Source organism: Macrobrachium rosenbergii, chromosome 22 (genome assembly GCF_040412425.1).
Source record: "Macrobrachium rosenbergii isolate ZJJX-2024 chromosome 22, ASM4041242v1, whole genome shotgun sequence".
In the NCBI taxonomy this organism is placed as follows: domain Eukaryota; kingdom Metazoa; phylum Arthropoda; class Malacostraca; order Decapoda; family Palaemonidae; genus Macrobrachium; species Macrobrachium rosenbergii.
The window spans coordinates 20,809,390-20,828,029 of NC_089762.1; the positions used below are offsets into that span (position 1 = coordinate 20,809,390).

Sequence of the window (18,640 nt, forward strand, 5' to 3'; positions counted from 1 at the left end):
TGGCAACTATAATAGCTAATCGGCACAAGCGAGAGCGATCAGTTTGCCTTGAGATACAGTATAGTGGGGGAATGTTGTCCAAAATTCCCATCCATGACACCTCATAAATATTTTACAATAAATATACTCAGAATTTGCTACTGATTTTAGTTATATGTTATGATACTGTGTGAGCCGTAATTATAATTTTACAAAATAAAATTTTAGAAATTATTAGAAAAAACATTTATAACTTGGTAAAATTAACATACTTTTTACGACTGTCTTGGTAAAGGGTTGGAAATATTTATGAACTTTCAACTTCCCGTGGAAGGTTCAGAAATTTCTTTAGAATTTTTTTCTTATACCATGTACATATGCATATCTTCCTCTGTCCATTGACATTTTTTTTTTTTTTTAAATTGGCCATCCATAAATTTTGGCCAGTCTAGGGGTGTGCTTAATATTTAGGCTGGACTGTGAGGGTAAAATGGTAGACCTACTACAGATTTGATCTAATTATTAATGACCTCAACAGTGTCAAGGGACACCCAGTAAAAATTAAACACTCCTCTACTTACCTATCTGAGCGCAAAAGTCCAGCATGGTGAACACCAAAACCAGAATCAAAAAGTTCTAACAGCTTTTTATTCCTTGACTTGCTAAACTCTTTACGGGCCCGAGAGACATCAGGGCCTTCGTCCGGCAAGAAGTTCTTTGTCCTTCCCATTTCTTGAGCAAGCTTTATCAAGTTCTCAGCAGTTCGCAAAGTACCATTACGAGCATGGACAAACACCATTACCTAAAGAAAGTAAGACATGAACATTATAGTATACATAAATGCAAAATCTATATACAAACAAACATAATTGTACAGTACACAGTAAATGTGTATAAATTAAAGCAATTTAAACCATGTATTTAAATTTCATCTCTGTCCAATAAACCTATGAACCAATGTCATTGACTGGGATGGAGGCCAAGCGCACATTAGAGACAATTAATGCTGCTGCCCATGCTGTACACCTACCTAAAATTATAGGGGATTATCATGTTGGCTACACCTACAAAAACGTAAAAACCCACCAGGCCAACAACCCTCTCTGCCCCATAATAAGCCAATGCCCAACTCTGAACTAACAACTGGCCAAGACTTTAAACAAGATTTTGACTCCCTAAGTGCCTAGTGAACTCTGCACTCTTAGTCCTTGAGAGTTTCTCCAAAGGCTTCTTGATTTGCCATCCCAGGGTATCATCTTATTGTTGGATGTGGAGAGTCTCTTGACCAACATGCCCATAGGTGAAACGATATGGATGATCTTCGACAAAGTCTACAGAGATGATTCTACCCAAATAATGAACATCCCAGGGGCATCCCTATGGTGTTATGGAGGCCACCTTTCACTGATGGAGGGCAAATGCAGATGGAGATTGACAGATTAGCCATGGGTTTTCACCTTGATGTGCTGGTCGCCACCTTTTACATGGGAGTGTCGCGCATCATGTCTTCAGCAAGATCCCCATACCAGCTGCATATGTTGGGTTCATTGATGACACCTTTTTCAACATCACCAACTAGAAAGTGCACCTTTGAGGAGGAATCATTTCTCCACTTCATGTGTGAGAAAAATGTGGATGGCTCCATTCCCTTTTCGGACATCCATGTCATCAGCACTCCCCAAGGCTTTCACAAACAGGTGAACTATAAGCCAACTGACATCAGGCTCTGCCTCAGCAGCAGTAGTGAATGACCAAAATATTCAAACCCTTGGTCATTACTGCCTAAGTTTGTCATGCCCTCTCGCATTGTTCTTCCTGGAATACACCTTCTCTTGAACTCAAACACGTTGCCCAAACCCTGGTGGATAACGGGTACTTCTACAATTAGGTGACTAGAAATACCATTTAGTGTCAGGAGAACACTAAATGCGAGAAAGACAAGGGAGCCCATGTAAAACTCACTGATGCAGACAAAAAAGTCGACTTTACAGTCTACTATAAGCATCAGAAGAATGCTTAGTGCCTCATGAGGAACAGCCTCACCACTAACAATGAACCCATGCAGATGAGAGGAGCAGTTTATCCAATACCATGTCCTGAGACTGGATGCTGCCATTTCTACATTGGTATGACTATGACTCGCCTCTCCAATAGGATCACCATCCACCTACACGAAGAGGAGGCCTATCACCACCACATGGAGAAGCTTGGTAGTGGGCCCGAAACCAGCAGATCGTAAGGAACACAAATATACAGGACAGCAACAATGACCACTGCTGCCTCCATCCTCTGTTAGAGACTCACTGAGCATGATCCAGAAGACCCTTCTTCTCCCTACCACCATCAGCAGAACAGCATAGTGGGTCCCTGGGATAACCCTTCAGCCAACCATTGCTTCAGGCAGTACGCCCCATAACATTCCTCCCTGGACCTGGCGCCAGCCAATCAGTGCCATTGGTGCTTGGCCAGGCTCTCCTGGAGGAATCATTCTGCTCCCAGCCAATAAGAAGAGGTCCCCCTCCCCCATCCTGTTTCAAAAGCCAACCAAAAACACACCCAACTTCATTTGCCTTTCTGTAAATGGTAGAGAGGACTACCAAAACGTCAAGGAATAAATGAACTTCGAATAACCGTTATATAATTTACCTGCTGCTACTAAGAAACTCATTTGAGAGATTGTGAAACTACAATATAAATGCAATGTCATCCAGACTGCCATTCTTTTTAAAGAAGTTTGTTTGAAAGAGTATCTTCTTCTGAGAAATTATTATTATCATTATTATTATAATTAAGCAATTAAACCAGACCACTGAGCTTCCTTATTTTGCTTACATGTGTATTGAAAATAGAATTTAGATTTTATTAAATTCCAGTTTAAAAAATTTGATAACTGGGCTAATTGAAAATTAAGGCATTCTGAACATAATTTCTTAATTTGCTTGTTTCCAAAACTTGACACTTTTGCCAGTTATATTTTTGACATTCAAACAAAAAAAAGTTTAACTGTTAATGCTACTTTACATTCTGTATACAAAGAGATGAGCTCATGTGGACTATTCATTAAATATCCAAGGGTTAATTGAAGTGACCAATTCTAGGATGAATCAGAATTACTTGTGCATTGTTCCTTTTGATATGATGAATTCCATATTCCAATTTTTGGCTTGATTTGTTATAATATATTACTATCAGGTTCATTATTCCATATATTCTACCATTTATTGGTTGCAGTGGGTTTTAGAGATGTTAGTAAGAACAGCTACATGTGGTCTTGCCATACGAGTACTAGTTGCATCTTTGGCTCTTCATTTCCTTTAAGGGGATCGGCCGGTTTCCGACTTTTTTAACGACAGGTTGTTGATATATAGGGGGTTTGTTAAAGGATATTGTGTGGAACTTCTGGGGAAAAAATTTTTGTTCAGTGACCTTAGGTTTTGTGACGCCAGAGCATTTTTCAGCCAAAAATGGCCGTTTTCAAAATGCATCTCCTCCTTTGCTTTTTAGTTTTAAGGGATGAGATTTGAACCACGTATAAAACACATATGGACCTTCGATACAAAGCCGGGGATTTTTTATTTTTCAATTATTTTTCGAGATATGATTTTTTTTTTTTTATGAAATTTTCCCGGAAAAATTACAGAAAAAAAAATTGCCAAAAATCAGAAACTCAAAATATTAAAAATCCCCGGCTTTGTTTTAATCTACCATGTTTCCCTATGTTATATTTAAAATTTCATTTAGATTGGTCCAGTACTAAGGGAGAGATGCATTTTAAGGCGAAAAACTTATGTTTTGAGCTTGGGCCTTCAAAGTTTTAGTTACATAAAAAAAGTAAAAGGGACTTCAAAAAGACTGTTACAATTAATTCTATGGTTTTAATTTTTATTTTTGGGTATTAATTAATGCAAAATGATTATAAATAAGAATATTAATTGATATTTATGTGCCTAAGACACATTCTTATAAATTTTAGGTTCCTGGTCCCCCCCTGTCTGATCTTGCTGCAAGGTATTTCTCTAGGGTATCATAGTTGCCTACACTTTTTTATTAGTGTCTCGAATCCATCCCTTGCCAAATGGATCCTGGGAATTACTTTACATTCACAATTAGGGATTCGTGATTCAAGTAATTCATCAAGTCTTGCTTCACTTATTATGATCATTTTATTTTCAGGATCGTCTATAATATCAGCCTCCGAGCTACTGCTTTCTTTTTCTAAAATATCTTTGCCCTTTGGTAGTAACGAACAAATAAAGAGGCGTTTAGGGGTGGATGTGGTTGGTCTCTGGTCAGCAGAGATCGCTGCCTGCGCCGTTTGATGGGCGACAGCTCTCTCTCTCTCTCCGTCGCTCCATTCCCCTCTATGGCACTAATTTCTTGAACTCTTTCTTCTACTTCTCGCCTGGACTTTTCCACTTGGCTTTTCCGCATTCTAAAAGCATGAAGTGAACTCTTGGACCTTTTAGGCACGGTGAAAAAAAAAACAAAAACACCGCAGAAAATACAGAGTTCAGTCAAGGCTAGCGAGCATGAAAAACGTGTCCTTCTAGCTTGGAAGTTTATAGGCAACTCTCGGCCACAGTCGGCGTCATGGTATGATGTGTGTGTTGTCATGGCTAGGAATAACTAAAAAGGTGCCGAGTAGGATATTATTGACATTATACATTTCATTTCAAAGTAAGTTTTCGTAATATATATCGCAAAAACTATACCAGACTAAATCATTTGCGCTACTGGTGTTTTATGGGTATATAGTTATTGTTACATTTTAGGCCATAACTAGAGAAATACGGCAAATTTTAGCATAATATTTCGTGGACACATTCTTGAACCCTATACGAAGCCATAGAATTTTCTTCAGCAAATCGAATTTTTTAAAGATTATTGGGTTTTTTTAGGCGGCCGATCCCCTTAATGCCTACATGGGCATGGATCCAACATATTTCTACATTTTTACCATCTTTATATATTTCATATAATTTGTTACTGGCAAACACATAAGGGAGCAGGATGCCAGAGATAATACTGTCATGTACAGGTAATAACAAAGGAAATCAAAGAATCAGTCCAGAACTGTGTGACACCCAGAAGGAAAACAAGTCATTGTTCTAATTAGTAATGAACAGTTTCACCTTGTGACAAATAACCTCACCAAGTACCTTGAGGGGAAGATATCAAGGACTGTGACCATGGTCAACATCCAGCAACGCACTACATTATTCCCAAGGTTGGTAGATGACTATTGACCAAGATACTACTAAGGGATCGTGAAAAAAAAAAAAGCCCCCAGCTCCATGACCTCACAGATAACACCCACCACCTATAGGATAACAAATTCCAGATCATGTTACTACACTACATAATCACTACCTATTCCACAAGATCAACTGTGGAGTTCACTGGTATTCTACAATGAAAAGGACCTAAACACAGTTTTCCCCAACATGGGAAGCCTACTTACAAAGGAAACTATCAATATCAATCTTGATAGTGTATTTGGACCAAATACAAATCTCTTGTCTATATCCAAAGAAAGATGTCCTCCTAGATATTCTGAGGGCTGGTACTATGGGGGAGGGCCCTTTCTTTCTTCAACTATGGGAACTATTTGGCAAGATGATGAACCCATGGCAGTTGCACTGCAGGTTCTTTTTTTTCAAATTTACATGGCCACCTTCAAAGTCATCTTTCAGAAAATACCACTAATTGTGGAACTATGTCTGGTACCTAGAGTGTATCTTTATCATAATCCAAGGCCCTAACGTGGCCAGGAATCTACTGGATGCATTTACGAGACACATTGCTCAACTTCACCACAGAACACAGCCAGCAGAAAATGTTACAGCTCCATGATGTCCTGGTCAAAGAACAGGGCAAGCAATTTATAACAAAAGACTTTAAATTAGCAACAAATATGGGGCAGTGGGTGAATACACAAAGCAATTTCCTGACAACTATTGTAAGCCTATAGCAAACGGTTATTTTGTGAGACCAGTCACACACTGCACATCACAAAAAGATTTGTTATAAAAATTGTAACTACAAATAACTTTGAAGACTCTAACAAACCTGCAATGAAAATGAAAGAAATCATGGTTATTCAGAATCTCATAAATTATGAATTTGCCTATGTGGAGGAATGCCATATCCTGCAAGGAAGCATTAATAGCAGCTTATGTAGCCCCCAAAGGAAACTTATCAGATGGTATACCTCAGAATCTTAGTAGGCACAACCTGGTAACAAATCTGGTAATTATGTTACTATTATAGGGTTGTACTCCTGAAGGAACATAACACTGGACCAAGAACTCACTAAAGATACTTTGTAATTCAGTTGTAGTGTATTCTTTTCCAATAAAAGAATCCTAATCAGTGACTATTTACTTCTCCATTCATGAAAGAATGATAATCATAGGGGAGTTATTGGTGGAATGCAGTCACATAAAAGTAATTATCTGAGAGACAGAAAAGACTATACAGGCAGTCCCCAGTTTACGACGGGTCCGGCTTACGACGTTCCAAGGTTACGACGCTTTTCAAATATATTCATCAGAAATTATTTCCTGGTTTACGACGAATGTTCCGGGGTTACGACGCGTCGTACACCGATCCGATGGAAGAAATATGGCTCCAAAACGGCAGAATAATAAAAATTTGGAGTTTTTCTTATGAAAAACTCAATAAAAATGCAGTTTACATCATTTTCAATACACCCAAAGCATTAAAAGTAAGGTTTTCTTAGGTTTTTTGACGATTTTCTACGACTTTTCGGTTTACGACGATTTTCGGTTTACAACGCGGCAGAAAAACGGAACCCCCGTCGTAAACCGGGGACTGCCTGTATAAACTGAATGCACACTTTCTTCATTAGTGAATTACACATTCTAAATACGATCACTATGTTCTATGGTTTCAAATTTATGATCAAAGATAAATTTTTGCTTGTCCTTAGACCTGGAAGTGTAACCTTCACCTCAAACTGCGCACTGGCATCATTTGTGGATTATGCATGCCAAATTTTAAGTATCTATCTCACACAGTTATAAACAAGGTTAAATTCTTACTTGGCCTTTGATCTTTTAGTATGCTCTCGACTTTGATCTTACTCTATACACTGGTGTCATTAATGAATTATACATGTCAAATATAAAATCTATCTCTCCATCTTGAATTTTCAAAAGCGGGAGTCTAAGTTAAGCTTCTTATTTGACCTTTGACCTCTTAGTTTGTCCTTGACCTCACTAAGCACAATGGCACAATTAAGAGATTATGCATGGAAAAAATAAAATTTGAATCTTACACTGCTGAAACGCTATTGCCTCACTAAGCACAATGGCACAATTAAGAGATTAGGCATGGAAAATCTAAAATTTAAATCATACACAGCTGAAACATTATTGCCAAGATCATATTCTCATTTGACCTGTAATCTATATGTATTACTTTGACATCCTCACTCTATATATCTTTATTGGTGAAGTAGGCATGGAAAATATAAAATCTCTTTTTATATAGTTTAGAAGTTATGGCCAAGACTAAACTCCTAGTCAACCTTTGGCCCAAGAAAGATTAAAAATTCATTCCCACATCTTCCAAAATTTAATCAGTTCTTGCCACTCACTAGGCCCACCTTTGATCAAATTTTGGTAAAATCCATCCAATCTTTTTGGATAATCCTGTTAAACATATAAACAAACAATCACATCAAGACAAAATATAACCTCCATGTTGGATATTACACTAAAAGCAATATGTTCAATACATGCACATAACAGTATCTTAAGCCTGTTAAGATAACTGCAGTATTATTATTTGGAAATTTAAAAATCTATTAAAAACTGCTTGGACTGCAAAGGGTTTGGGCAAACTTTTACATCTATTAAACTCATTTTAATTACGTATCATTTAGGAATGAAAATTGGTCAGTAAACCACCGATATAAAATGAAAACTTCTGTTTTAAAAAATTAAAAAAACAGCACGTTTTATTCACCGATAAGCTATGTCATCAGAATTTTCAAGTTACCCACTACCCTTAGGCATCTGAATACCAAGAGCTAAAAAGTCAATGACTGCTCGTTTCCACATACAGTAATACATAAGGCTATTATGTGAGGCAATGTTTTGTTCAGTGTGTACACTAACTGGGAATTTTCATTACTCAGTAGGTAAAAACCTAATAGTATTTCATAACTGTACATACTAAGCAAGGTAAATTCAGGCAGTACACACTCTCCAAAAGTGACTTACTTGGTGTCCTTGATCCAAAAATTCTAAACATCTTTCAAATGTAATTCTATCCATATCTTCCATTTGCTTGAACCTTCCTGAAGCTTTGACTCCAATGAAAGTTAATTCCAGGGGAACAGGACGAAATCGGCTGAAAAGAGGGCATTATGTTGTATTGTCCACAAATACAATCTACAATACATTTTAATCATAAATATCACATGATGCATAACACTTCCAAACTGCAATCTTTCAATTTACAGCATCATCACATAAAAAAATGACATTTTTATAATAAAATAGTTTTACATATACTTACCCAGTAATTACATAGCTATTAGTTTCTTTTAACCGGCAGCTCAAAATTTTGCAATTGCGGGTCACGCTAGTTTGTTTTGGTTATGGCGACGTGCCCCGCCCACTTTTGGGTGTAAGAGAAGGTACAACATAGCCATGAGGTTCAATTTGTTTATGCCCTTATGTCCAATTGAGGGGAGGCGGGTGGGCTCCGATTATGTAATTACTGGGTAAGTATATATAAAACTTTATCTTATTATAAAAATTTAATTTTTATATAAGTAACTTACCCAGTAATTACATAGCTGATTCCCACATTGAATGAAGGTGGGAATGTTGGACATATCTACCCCAAAACATTATTAATAGCAATGAGTTTGAGAATACAAATTTGCTAACATTGAATCAATGTTGCTAAACCTTACCTGATAAGAGAGCTGCTACAGGTAGATACTGCCTCTGGTTGGCGCTCATCTTATCCAGTAGAGGCGAGGTGGTAAATCCTTGAGGGCCAACTACTAAAGTGGGTGCTTTGTAGTGATGGACTAATTTCCAAGGGCTAGCAAAGTACAACAAGATGCCCCTGCCCAAGGCGCAGTACCACACAAAACAACCAGAGTAGATAGTCACCAAAACCACCAAAAATCAGATTAAAAACACCAATACCCAACTGTAAAACCAAAAGACTAGAGGGTATTCCAAGTACATAGTACTCCCAGGCTCCCCAAAACTCAACACCCTAAGCAAGGTGAAGAGATTAAAGAAAGGACACTGCTTTCTATGTTTCCTCCCCCAACACCACGCCAGCAGCGTAAAACGGACCCAAGGTACTGAATTGATTGTAAGTAGTCTCGCTATCCCTTAAATAATGTGATGCAAACACCGACTTGCACTTCCAAAACGTTGCTTGCACAATTGACGTGAGGGATAAATTGTGCTTAAACGCCAAAGACGTAGCGACCGCTCTTATCTCACGAGGTTTTACTTTGAAAAAGGAGAACCAGTCTTTGTTCACCATGGAATGTGCTTCAGAAATCAGATTCCTCAGAAAAAATCCCAGGGCATTCTTAGACAAGGGCTAGAGGAATATTTCACAGAACACCAAAGGTTTCTTGAAGTACCACAAATGTCCTTCATTGTGTGAAGATAAAACTTAAGGACCCTTACTGGACAGAGAGTTCTTTCTTCTTCAGACGGCCCCACTATCTTGGACAAGTTTTTGACCGTAAAAGAACAAGGCCATGGATTCGATGACGATTTGTTCTTAGCCAGAAAGTCTAGGGAAAAGGAGCAAACTACATTCCCTTAAGAAAATCCTATGTTTCTGTCTAAAGCATGGATTTCACTGGACCTCTTAGCGGTGGCCAAGGCAACCAGAAAAAGAGTTCTCCTGATTAGATCCCTTAAAGAGATAGATTGCATGGGCTCAAAATGTGAACTGGAAAGCCACTTAAGGACTGCATCTAAGTTCCAGGACAGCAAAGGTTTTTCTTTAAGCTTTGCGGTGTAAAAGGACTTAATAAGGTCAGACAAATCCTAGTTCGACGATAAGTCCATTCCTTTATGGTGGAAAACTGAGCTAAGCACAGCTCTGTATCCTTTAATGGTAGAGGTGCAGAGTCCTTTAGCGGAGCGTAGGAACAGAAGAAAGTCCGCTATTTCTGCTACAGAGGTCTCAGAAGAGGACGTGTTATTTCGTCTGCACCAGGACCTGAAGGTAGACCATTTTGCCTGGTAGACATTATCTGAAGACTGTCTTCTACACTTCACAATTGCGTCTGCAGCCGCTCTTGAAAAAAGCCATTCTTTCCGAGCAGTCGCCTAACAGTTTGAACCCTGTTAGGGCTAGAGAAGACAGGTTTTGGTGGAACTGATGGAAGTGAGGTTGCCCAAGAAGTTGTTGCTTCTGTGGCAGCAGTCTTGGGAAGTCTGCAAGAAGTTCTAGTAGATCCAGGAACCACTCTTTTGCTGGCCAGAAGGGGGCTATCAAGATCATGGATTGGTTTTGATGTGACTGGAATTTGTTGATGACTTGCCTAACTAAACTGAATGGGGGAAAGGCATACAGATCTTTGTTGGACCAATCCTGCAACACTGCATCGATCGCCCACGCTAAGGGATCTGGAACTGGTGAGCAGAAGAGAGGAAGTCGGTGATTTCTGGAGGACGCAAACAAATCTATTATGGGTTTCCCCCAGAAATTCCACAGACCCAGACAAACCAACAGGTCTAATGTCCATTCTGTGGGAAGGATCTGTCTTTGACGGTTCAACTTGTCCGGGAGAACGTTGAGTCTTGCCTGGATAAAACGCGTTGTCACTCGAGTGTCGTTCTGGTGTAACCAAAGAAGAAGGCCCCTTGCTGCTTCGTACAGGGAGAAAGAGTGGGTTCCTCGTTTCTTGATGTACGCCAGTGCTGTCATGTTGTCTGAATGCACTGCTACTGTCCTCCCCCGAATTTCTGAAATGAAGCACTGTAGGCCCAGAAAATCGTCTGTAATTCTTTTATGTTAGTGTGCCAGTTTTGCTGTTCCTGAGACCAGGTCCCTGACACTTCTTTTAATCCCAAAAGAGCTCCACAACCTAGGTTCGACGCATCTGAAAAGAACTTTAGGCTGGGGTTCAGAGGATGAATATACTTCCCTTCTGATAGTCTCTTCCTGGAATTCCAACAACAAAGATCCTCCTTGATTTCCATCGTTATCGGGAACACGAATGAGTCCTGAAACTTTTTCCTGTTCCAGCTGGCTCTGAGGAAGAACTGGAGACGTCTAAAGTGAAGTCTTCCCAGAGTGATGAATTGTTCCATGGATGAGAGGGTACCTAGAAGATTCATCCACTGATTGGCCGAGCAACAGTTTAGATTCAGAAATTCTTCCACTGTCTGGAGACACTTTTCTATTTTCTTCGGGACTGGAAAAACCCGAAAATCCCAAGAGTTGATCGTCATCCCTAAATAAGGAATCTCCTGAGAAGGCGTCAGAAAAGACTTGAGCCAAGAGAAGAGTCACGCGAATGTCCTCCGTACAATGAGCTTTCAAGCGGGAACATAGTAGCCAATCGTCTAGATATAGGGAGATCTTTATCCCTATCAAATGAAGCCATTTCGCAAGGGGAGCCAATACCCTGGTGAACACTTGTGGCGCTGTTGAGAGGCTGAAGCAAAGAGCCCGAAATTGGAACACCTTTCCCTGAAACACAAACCTGAGGTACTTTCTCAAAGTTGGATGTACTGGAGTTTGAAAGTACGCATCCTGCATGTCGATGGACGCCACCCATTCTCCCTGGCAAATGGATGCAAGGACCGAATGGTTTATTTCCATCTTGAATGTTGTCTTTTTGACAAAAACATTTAGAGCACTTACGTCCAAAACGGGTCTTCAGCCCCCCCGATGACTTGGCCACCACAAAGAGACGGTTGTAGAATCCCGGAGAATGAATGTCCTCTACTAGCTCTACAGCCTCTTTCTGAACAAGGGACTCCACCTCTAACAAGAAAGCAGCAATTCTCTCTGAGCCTGGAGAGTAAGCTGTCAATTCGACAGGCTTGCAGATTAGAGGAGGTTTGTTCAAAAAGAGGATAGTGTAGCCCTCCTTCAGGACAGACACTATCCAAGATTCCGCTCCCTTTTGTTCCCACCATCCCCAAAAGTGAAGGACCTGCGCTCCTACCTGAGTACGGAGGACTATGTTCTCATTTCTTGGAGTAAGACTTGGATGAGGACTTCTTGATGAAATGCTGTGCAAAACAGGTATAAGTTCTTGTTCTAGTCTGGGATCTAGAATGGGAGCCCCGAAAGGGAGTAGGTTGCAGCGGAGACGAAGATCTGGGAGGAAGAGTCAAAGAATCCTTGGGGGGTCTTGTAGACTGGGAGAGCAGGTCCTAGGTGTTCTTTTTCTGCAAGTCAGAGGCAATGTTCAGTACTGTAGCCTGTGTAAAAAGACACATCTTGTCCAAAGGGGAGAACACGAGGGCCGATCTCTAAGATGGAGTGACGCCTTTCGAGGTAAAGGAGCACCAAAGCTCCCTCTTCTTAAGAATACCCATGGTGTACAGACTGGCTAACTCCTGCGTACTATCGCGAACGCCCCTGTCAATACAGGAAAGTACTCCCACGAGAACTGACGAGATTTCTTGAGGTAGCAAAGAACACTCTCTAAGTTTGCACGCCAGAGAACCCACCGCCCAGTCAAGGAAGCTCATCACTTCGAATATCTTAAAAGTATTTTTAAGAAGGTGAGCAAGTTCCAAGGCCGAGAACATAATTTTGGCTGAGGAGAAAGCTGATCTTCTAGCTGAGTCGATAAGGCCAGAGAAGTCTCCCTGAGAGGAGGCAGAGACTCCCATGGAAGGAGCTTCTCCAGTCGCATAAAACCTGTAGCTCGACCTGGACAATTTGGAAGGAGGGAAACAAAAACCTGCTTTGCCTTGTTCCCTCTTCTCAGAAAACCACCCTTCTACTTCATCCAGTGCCTTCTTTGCTGAAGAGGAAAGAACTAATTTTGGTCATTTTGAAGGGCCGACTGAGGGCGCTTCCATAAAGAAGGTCGAAGCAGGAACGGAGGGAGTAGCGCGAAAAGAAGCTAGGATAAGTCACTAGCAGGAATCTCAACAGCTCAGAGTACGCCAATGAAGGAGCATCTTGTTCTGGAACACCTTCTTCCTCAGAACAGACAAGAGAAAGTGATAAGTCCACTGTCGTCAGAGCTGTAGGAGGAGCCTTCTGAAACAAACTGAGAATATTATCCTGTTTGCTCTGAATTGGGTCAACTAGCGGAGGAACAATGTCCGAGACGACACTACTATGAAGCGGTGGAGGAGCAGGCACCAATGGGCGCTCGGGGGGCGCTGTCAAGATGGGAGTCAAAGACGAAACTTGTTGGAGAATGGGCGCCAGCGGGCGCTCAACTGCAAACGGGAGCCTGGGCGCTACGACACTAGTTGCTGGTCACTTGGGCGCTAATTGTAGAGATGAAGGCTCTGGGTGCGCAACTCCTGATGCAGTCGCTTCTTTATTCGATGAAGAACGTCTCCACTCCACAAGGCACTTCGGTGCCAAATTACGATCGTCACTGGTGTTCCGGGGTGTCCCAATGACTACATGATGGGCATGCTGAATCCTTGCTCTTCTTACAAGGAACAGGGGAAAAAATCCCAAACTCCACTGCACGCCTTTTCAGTGGGCGTGACTTGTCCGCATAGCGCTGTGCGCACCTGGGACTAAGATCTTCAGAGCTGGAGGACATACAATAAGGGCTCACTTGAAGGCCTTTCCAACAGCCTTTGGTTGCAGTCTGGGATTCGTCAACAGACTGAACCGAGGGGGCAACTGCTCTGGGGCAGACCCCACCGACCTCCCTTAGGCTGCCAGTTTGACTCCTCCCAGGTGCTGGGGAGTATGTTAGGGACCTTGGCCTAGGAGAATCGGTGGGCCGAACAGCCACCGCCTCCACTAACGTTGTACTTGCACTGGGCGCTCTGATTCACTTTTGTCCATTAGCACTTTCACAGACAACGAAAATTTAGCGATCGATTGAATAATCAACTCGAAACGAGTGTCGATTTTCGACGCCAGACTGGTGATGGTGTTGGGGTCGGAAATGTGAGCGCCAGGTAAAGGAGAGGGTTGCACAGGTGGAGGAGATGGAATGGAAACGGAAGAAATTACAGGAGCAATTGCATCCAACTTAGCACATGAATCCTGACTAGCTAAAGCTTTACTAGATTCCTTAGCCATAGCTTTCCTCTTCCTATCTCTAGCTAGTTTCTTGAGATGTGCATCTAAAGTCTTCCCCTTCTTAATATCCCAGTCATTACACTCCTCACAACGTAAATCTACTGAACATGTTTGTCCCCTACATGGAATACAAATAGTGTGCGAGTCGTAAGATTCTTTAGTTAGTCTAGTATTGCAGTCTTTGCTGCAATACCTAATACTAGAACTACTAGTGTCAGACATCCTAGAAAAGTCCGATAAAGTCCGATACAAGTCCAAAAAACGGGCAAAGAGTCGTCAACCAATGATCAAAATTCGCCTAACACTATCTTAATTATGCTGAAAGGCTAAGAAAATAAATATTTCACCAACTGAAGATAAGGCAAACAACCAGCAAAGTATAAAATTCCAAAATTCGAGCTGCTGCCAACCACAGTCCTTCAACCACAGCTGGCAGAAACAAATTGAAGCTCTTTGCTATGTTGTACCTTCTCTTAACCAAAACAAATTAGCGTGACCCGCAATTCCAAAATTTTGAGCTGCTGGTTAAAAGAAACTAATAGCTATGCAATTATTGGGTAAGTTACTTATATAAAAATTCTATTTTTACTTGTAAAGCATGTATAAAATAACTACACCCTTGAAGACACTTACGAATCAAAATAAAACAGTCCCTTATATGGGTTAACCCTCAAAAATGTTGATACATCAATATAGTTGGGAAGAGTGGCAGACAACCCAACAATCCTGATCATCGACTGCTGTGATTCAACCTGCAAAGATAAAAGACATGGCATCAAATTGTGTGAACATGTTTATCTCTTAAGATATGGTAAAGAATTAACTCGGATATGAAAGAGCTTTAGTAAACGAAAATAATTAAGTTCTGTTGAAAATATGACAAATCCCCAATAATAAATAATAAAACAGAAAGAAGAAATGCAACAATGCTTCAATGCACTGCAAAGAATAAATAACTAAAAGACTTATACTATACAACTTTTTTGACATACAGCACATACAATAATGAACATACACTAACACTAAATGGCAAAATAAAACTCAGTACTGGTAAGTGAAGCTTATCATCCATGATGCACTCCAAAGAGCAGAACATTAAGATGACATAGCATAAGAGTACTAATTAGACCAAGTCTCTAATGACATCATATTTACACTTTTCTTTTACTGACCAAGTAGTGAAGATGCTGTACCCCTTTTCATACAATGTAGAATTTTTAACAAAAACATGTCCTGCATAATATAAAATATATACAGTACAGTACTGTAATGTGCATCAGGACTGTAGCTACATTGTCTACACATGGCCTAAGCTTCATTAACTTTTGTGTGTAAGTGTTTTGCATTTTTAGAGATACTGTAGGAAACATGATATAAAATTAAGTGTGTTATTATAGTAACTAATATGTTACATTACAACGATCTACAGGAATGAACACGGAAAAAAGCTTGCAAAACCTATATCAATGAAGGATTGTCACTGCTTGAAATTCACTGCATATAGGGTAATTTCATACTGTACAATTATATTTCATATTCTCTCATAATGTGCATGTTTGTACAGAACATATTTTGGAAAATACTTTGTGAATCACGACTGTAGCTACATAGCCTAATTCTACTCATAGCCAAGGGCTGCTTACATAACCATCATCGGCTTTGTAACATTTGCAGGTCATAACTATGGACTCTTAAAAGAAAGAATGTAATATATATATAATATATATATATACATATATATATTAAAAAAAGGATATTGCACAAGTACTACATAGTACTACTGTACATCTTAGTACTCTAGATAACAGTAAGGAAAAAGTATTGTACTTTACAGCCTACATAAAGGAAATCATCTAAATGTCTGTTCTACTTATATACTGTTTACAAATGCAGTTCAAAACTATACTGTACTTCTTACTGCAGCAATTTTATCAAAAATGTTATTTTCATAATAAAATAAATTTTTGAACATACTTACCTGGTAGTTATATATATAGCTTAAGTCCCTGACGTCACGGCAGAATTTCAAAACTTCGCGGCAATCGCCGATCGGTGAGTCAGGTGAACCACCTGTGCGCCCTCTACACAGGTACCTGGAACCATTCCAACTATTCCTCAGATCTTCCATGCCCCTAGTCTCTAGAGGGGAGGAGGGTGGGAATATAATTATATATAACTACCAGGTAAGTATGTTCAAAAATTTATTTTATTATGAAAATAACATTTTTAAACATCTAACTTCCCTGGTAGTTATATATATAGCTGATTGACACCTTTGGTGGAGGGTCAGAGACAGCTAACATCGTTGGAATTATAATTAAAGTTGCAAACAACTCTAGGTTCCTACCTGTTAAGGAAGCTGACTTCAATATTTCTCATTATGTCTGCATTCCTTAAGAGATCCAGCGATCCACCCAGGGGCTGAAAAATCTCTAGGGGCTGTCAACCGGTGTATAACCTCTATGTGACTAGACCTCCTCTCAATACCCTTGTTCGGGCGCTACCAAGGAAGGAACTTTCATCCCAATGATTGTGGAAGACTGTGCCCAATCTTCACAAACAACCATAAAATTTCAACCATTCCAAGGCAAGAACAAAAGGTACTGTTTTATGGAATTGGATTAAGGAAGCTGACTTCAATGAACTCGCCCTCATTAAGTCTGCATTCCTTAAGAGATCCAGCGATCCACCCAGGGGGCTGAAAAATCTCTATGGGCTGTCAACCGATTGTATAACCTCTATGTGACTAGACCTCCTCTCAATACCCTAGTTCCAGGCGCTTCCAAGGAACTTTCAAACCAATGAATGCGGAAGACTGCGTCCAGTCTTCACAAACAACCATAAAAAAAATTCTCCATCCCAAAGTAAGAAAATAGGGTATTGGTTTATGGGATTGTAGGGGTATTACCCTCTCCCACTAGTAGATGCTATAAACGGACCCAGCGTATAGCAGTCTTCGTATAATGTTTGGACTCGTTTTAGACAGTGAGAGGTAAATACTGACTTGTTTCTCCAGAAGGTCGTGTCCAAGATACTCTGCCGGGACCTGTTCTGTTTAAGTGCTACAGAGGTTGCAACTGCCCTGAACTCGTGCGTCTTTACTTTCAGAATCTTATGTCCAACTTGCTACCTTTCATATGAGCTTCTTTTATCAACTGCCTGATAAAATAAGACAGAGCATTCTTCGATACCTGTACAGAGAGCTTTTGACTGAGCACCAAAGCCCTTCTGAATTCCTTCTTAAGTCCTTTGTCCTGTCAGGTAGTGCCTTAGAGCCCTTACCTGGAATAGGACTTTCTCTCTCTTCTCCCCTGTAATGTCCGTTAGATTCGGAATCTCGAACGTTCTGTGTCAGGGTTGTGATGAGTATTCATTTTTGCAAGGAATCCTAGTTGCAGTGAGCAGATTGCCTTGTCTTGTCTAAAGTCCATATTCTCGCTGAGAGCATGTATCTCACTAACTCTTTTCGCTGTGGCCAAACTGAAGAAGAAAAAGAGTTTTCATGGTGAGGTCCTCTTAAAAATGTTCTCTGTCAGGGATTGAGCTTACTCCCCATGAGGAACCTATGGACCACGTCTAGGTTCCATGCTGGTGAGTTCTGTACTCTCTCCTTAGCAGTTTCGAAGAATCTGAGTAGGTCCTGGAGATTCTTATTGTTTTACAGGTTCAAGTTTTTATGTCTAAAAACTGCTGCCAGCATGCTCCTATAACCCTTAATGGTAGAAAAAATTAAGTTTCCTCTTACAGTGTAGAAGGAAGTCCACAATTAGAGTTACAGAGGTACTGGAAGAGGACACATGGTTGCTCTTGCACCATCCTCTAAATATCTCCCACTTGGATTTGTATATTTTCATGGTGGATGACCTCCTTACTCTTTCTATAGCACCAGCCGCCTCTTTCGAAAAAACCTGTAGCTCTTGTAAGTTTTTTGATAGTCTGAAGGCAGTTACTTGTAGTGCTTGGGGGTTTTGGTGATATCTTTCCAAGTGAGGTTGTTTGAGTAGACCTACTCTCTGAGGTAGGCTCCTCGGGATGTCCACTATCCATTCCAGAACCTCTGTGAAACAATCTTTTGTCGGCCAGTAAAGGGCCACAATGATCAATCTGGTACCCTCGTGTGAAACAAATTTTTGCAGTACCCTGTGTATTATCTTGAAAGAGGGAAATGCATACACGTCCAAGTTGGACCAGTCCACCAGGAACGCAGCGTCTATGTATACAGCCCGGGATCTGGTACGGGAGAGCAGTAAGTTTCCAGCCTCTTCGTTTTGCGCTGTGGCGAAGAGATCTATGCAAGGACGTCCCCAAAGTCCACATGCTACTGCACACGTCCTGATGCAGCGTCCATTCTGTTGAGAGGACTTGATTTCCTGCTCAGAATGTCCGCCCTCACATTTTT

General features: G+C 40.4%; 1 protein-coding gene across 3 annotated transcripts in view; it reads right to left on the bottom strand.

The window, feature by feature from the left end:
* obe (obelus) overlaps window positions 1-18,640 on the bottom strand; it is a 437,154-nt gene that overhangs the window by 265,061 nt on the left and 153,453 nt on the right. For all 3 annotated transcript variants that reach the window (XM_067124317.1, XM_067124318.1, XM_067124319.1), the window contains exons 14-16: window positions 14,875-14,993; window positions 8,229-8,358; window positions 561-781 (exon numbers count right to left, since the gene is read on the bottom strand). In XM_067124317.1, the coding sequence (XP_066980418.1) occupies window positions 561-781; window positions 8,229-8,358; window positions 14,875-14,993 (470 nt within the window). The remainder of the gene's footprint in view (window positions 1-560; window positions 782-8,228; window positions 8,359-14,874; window positions 14,994-18,640) is intronic.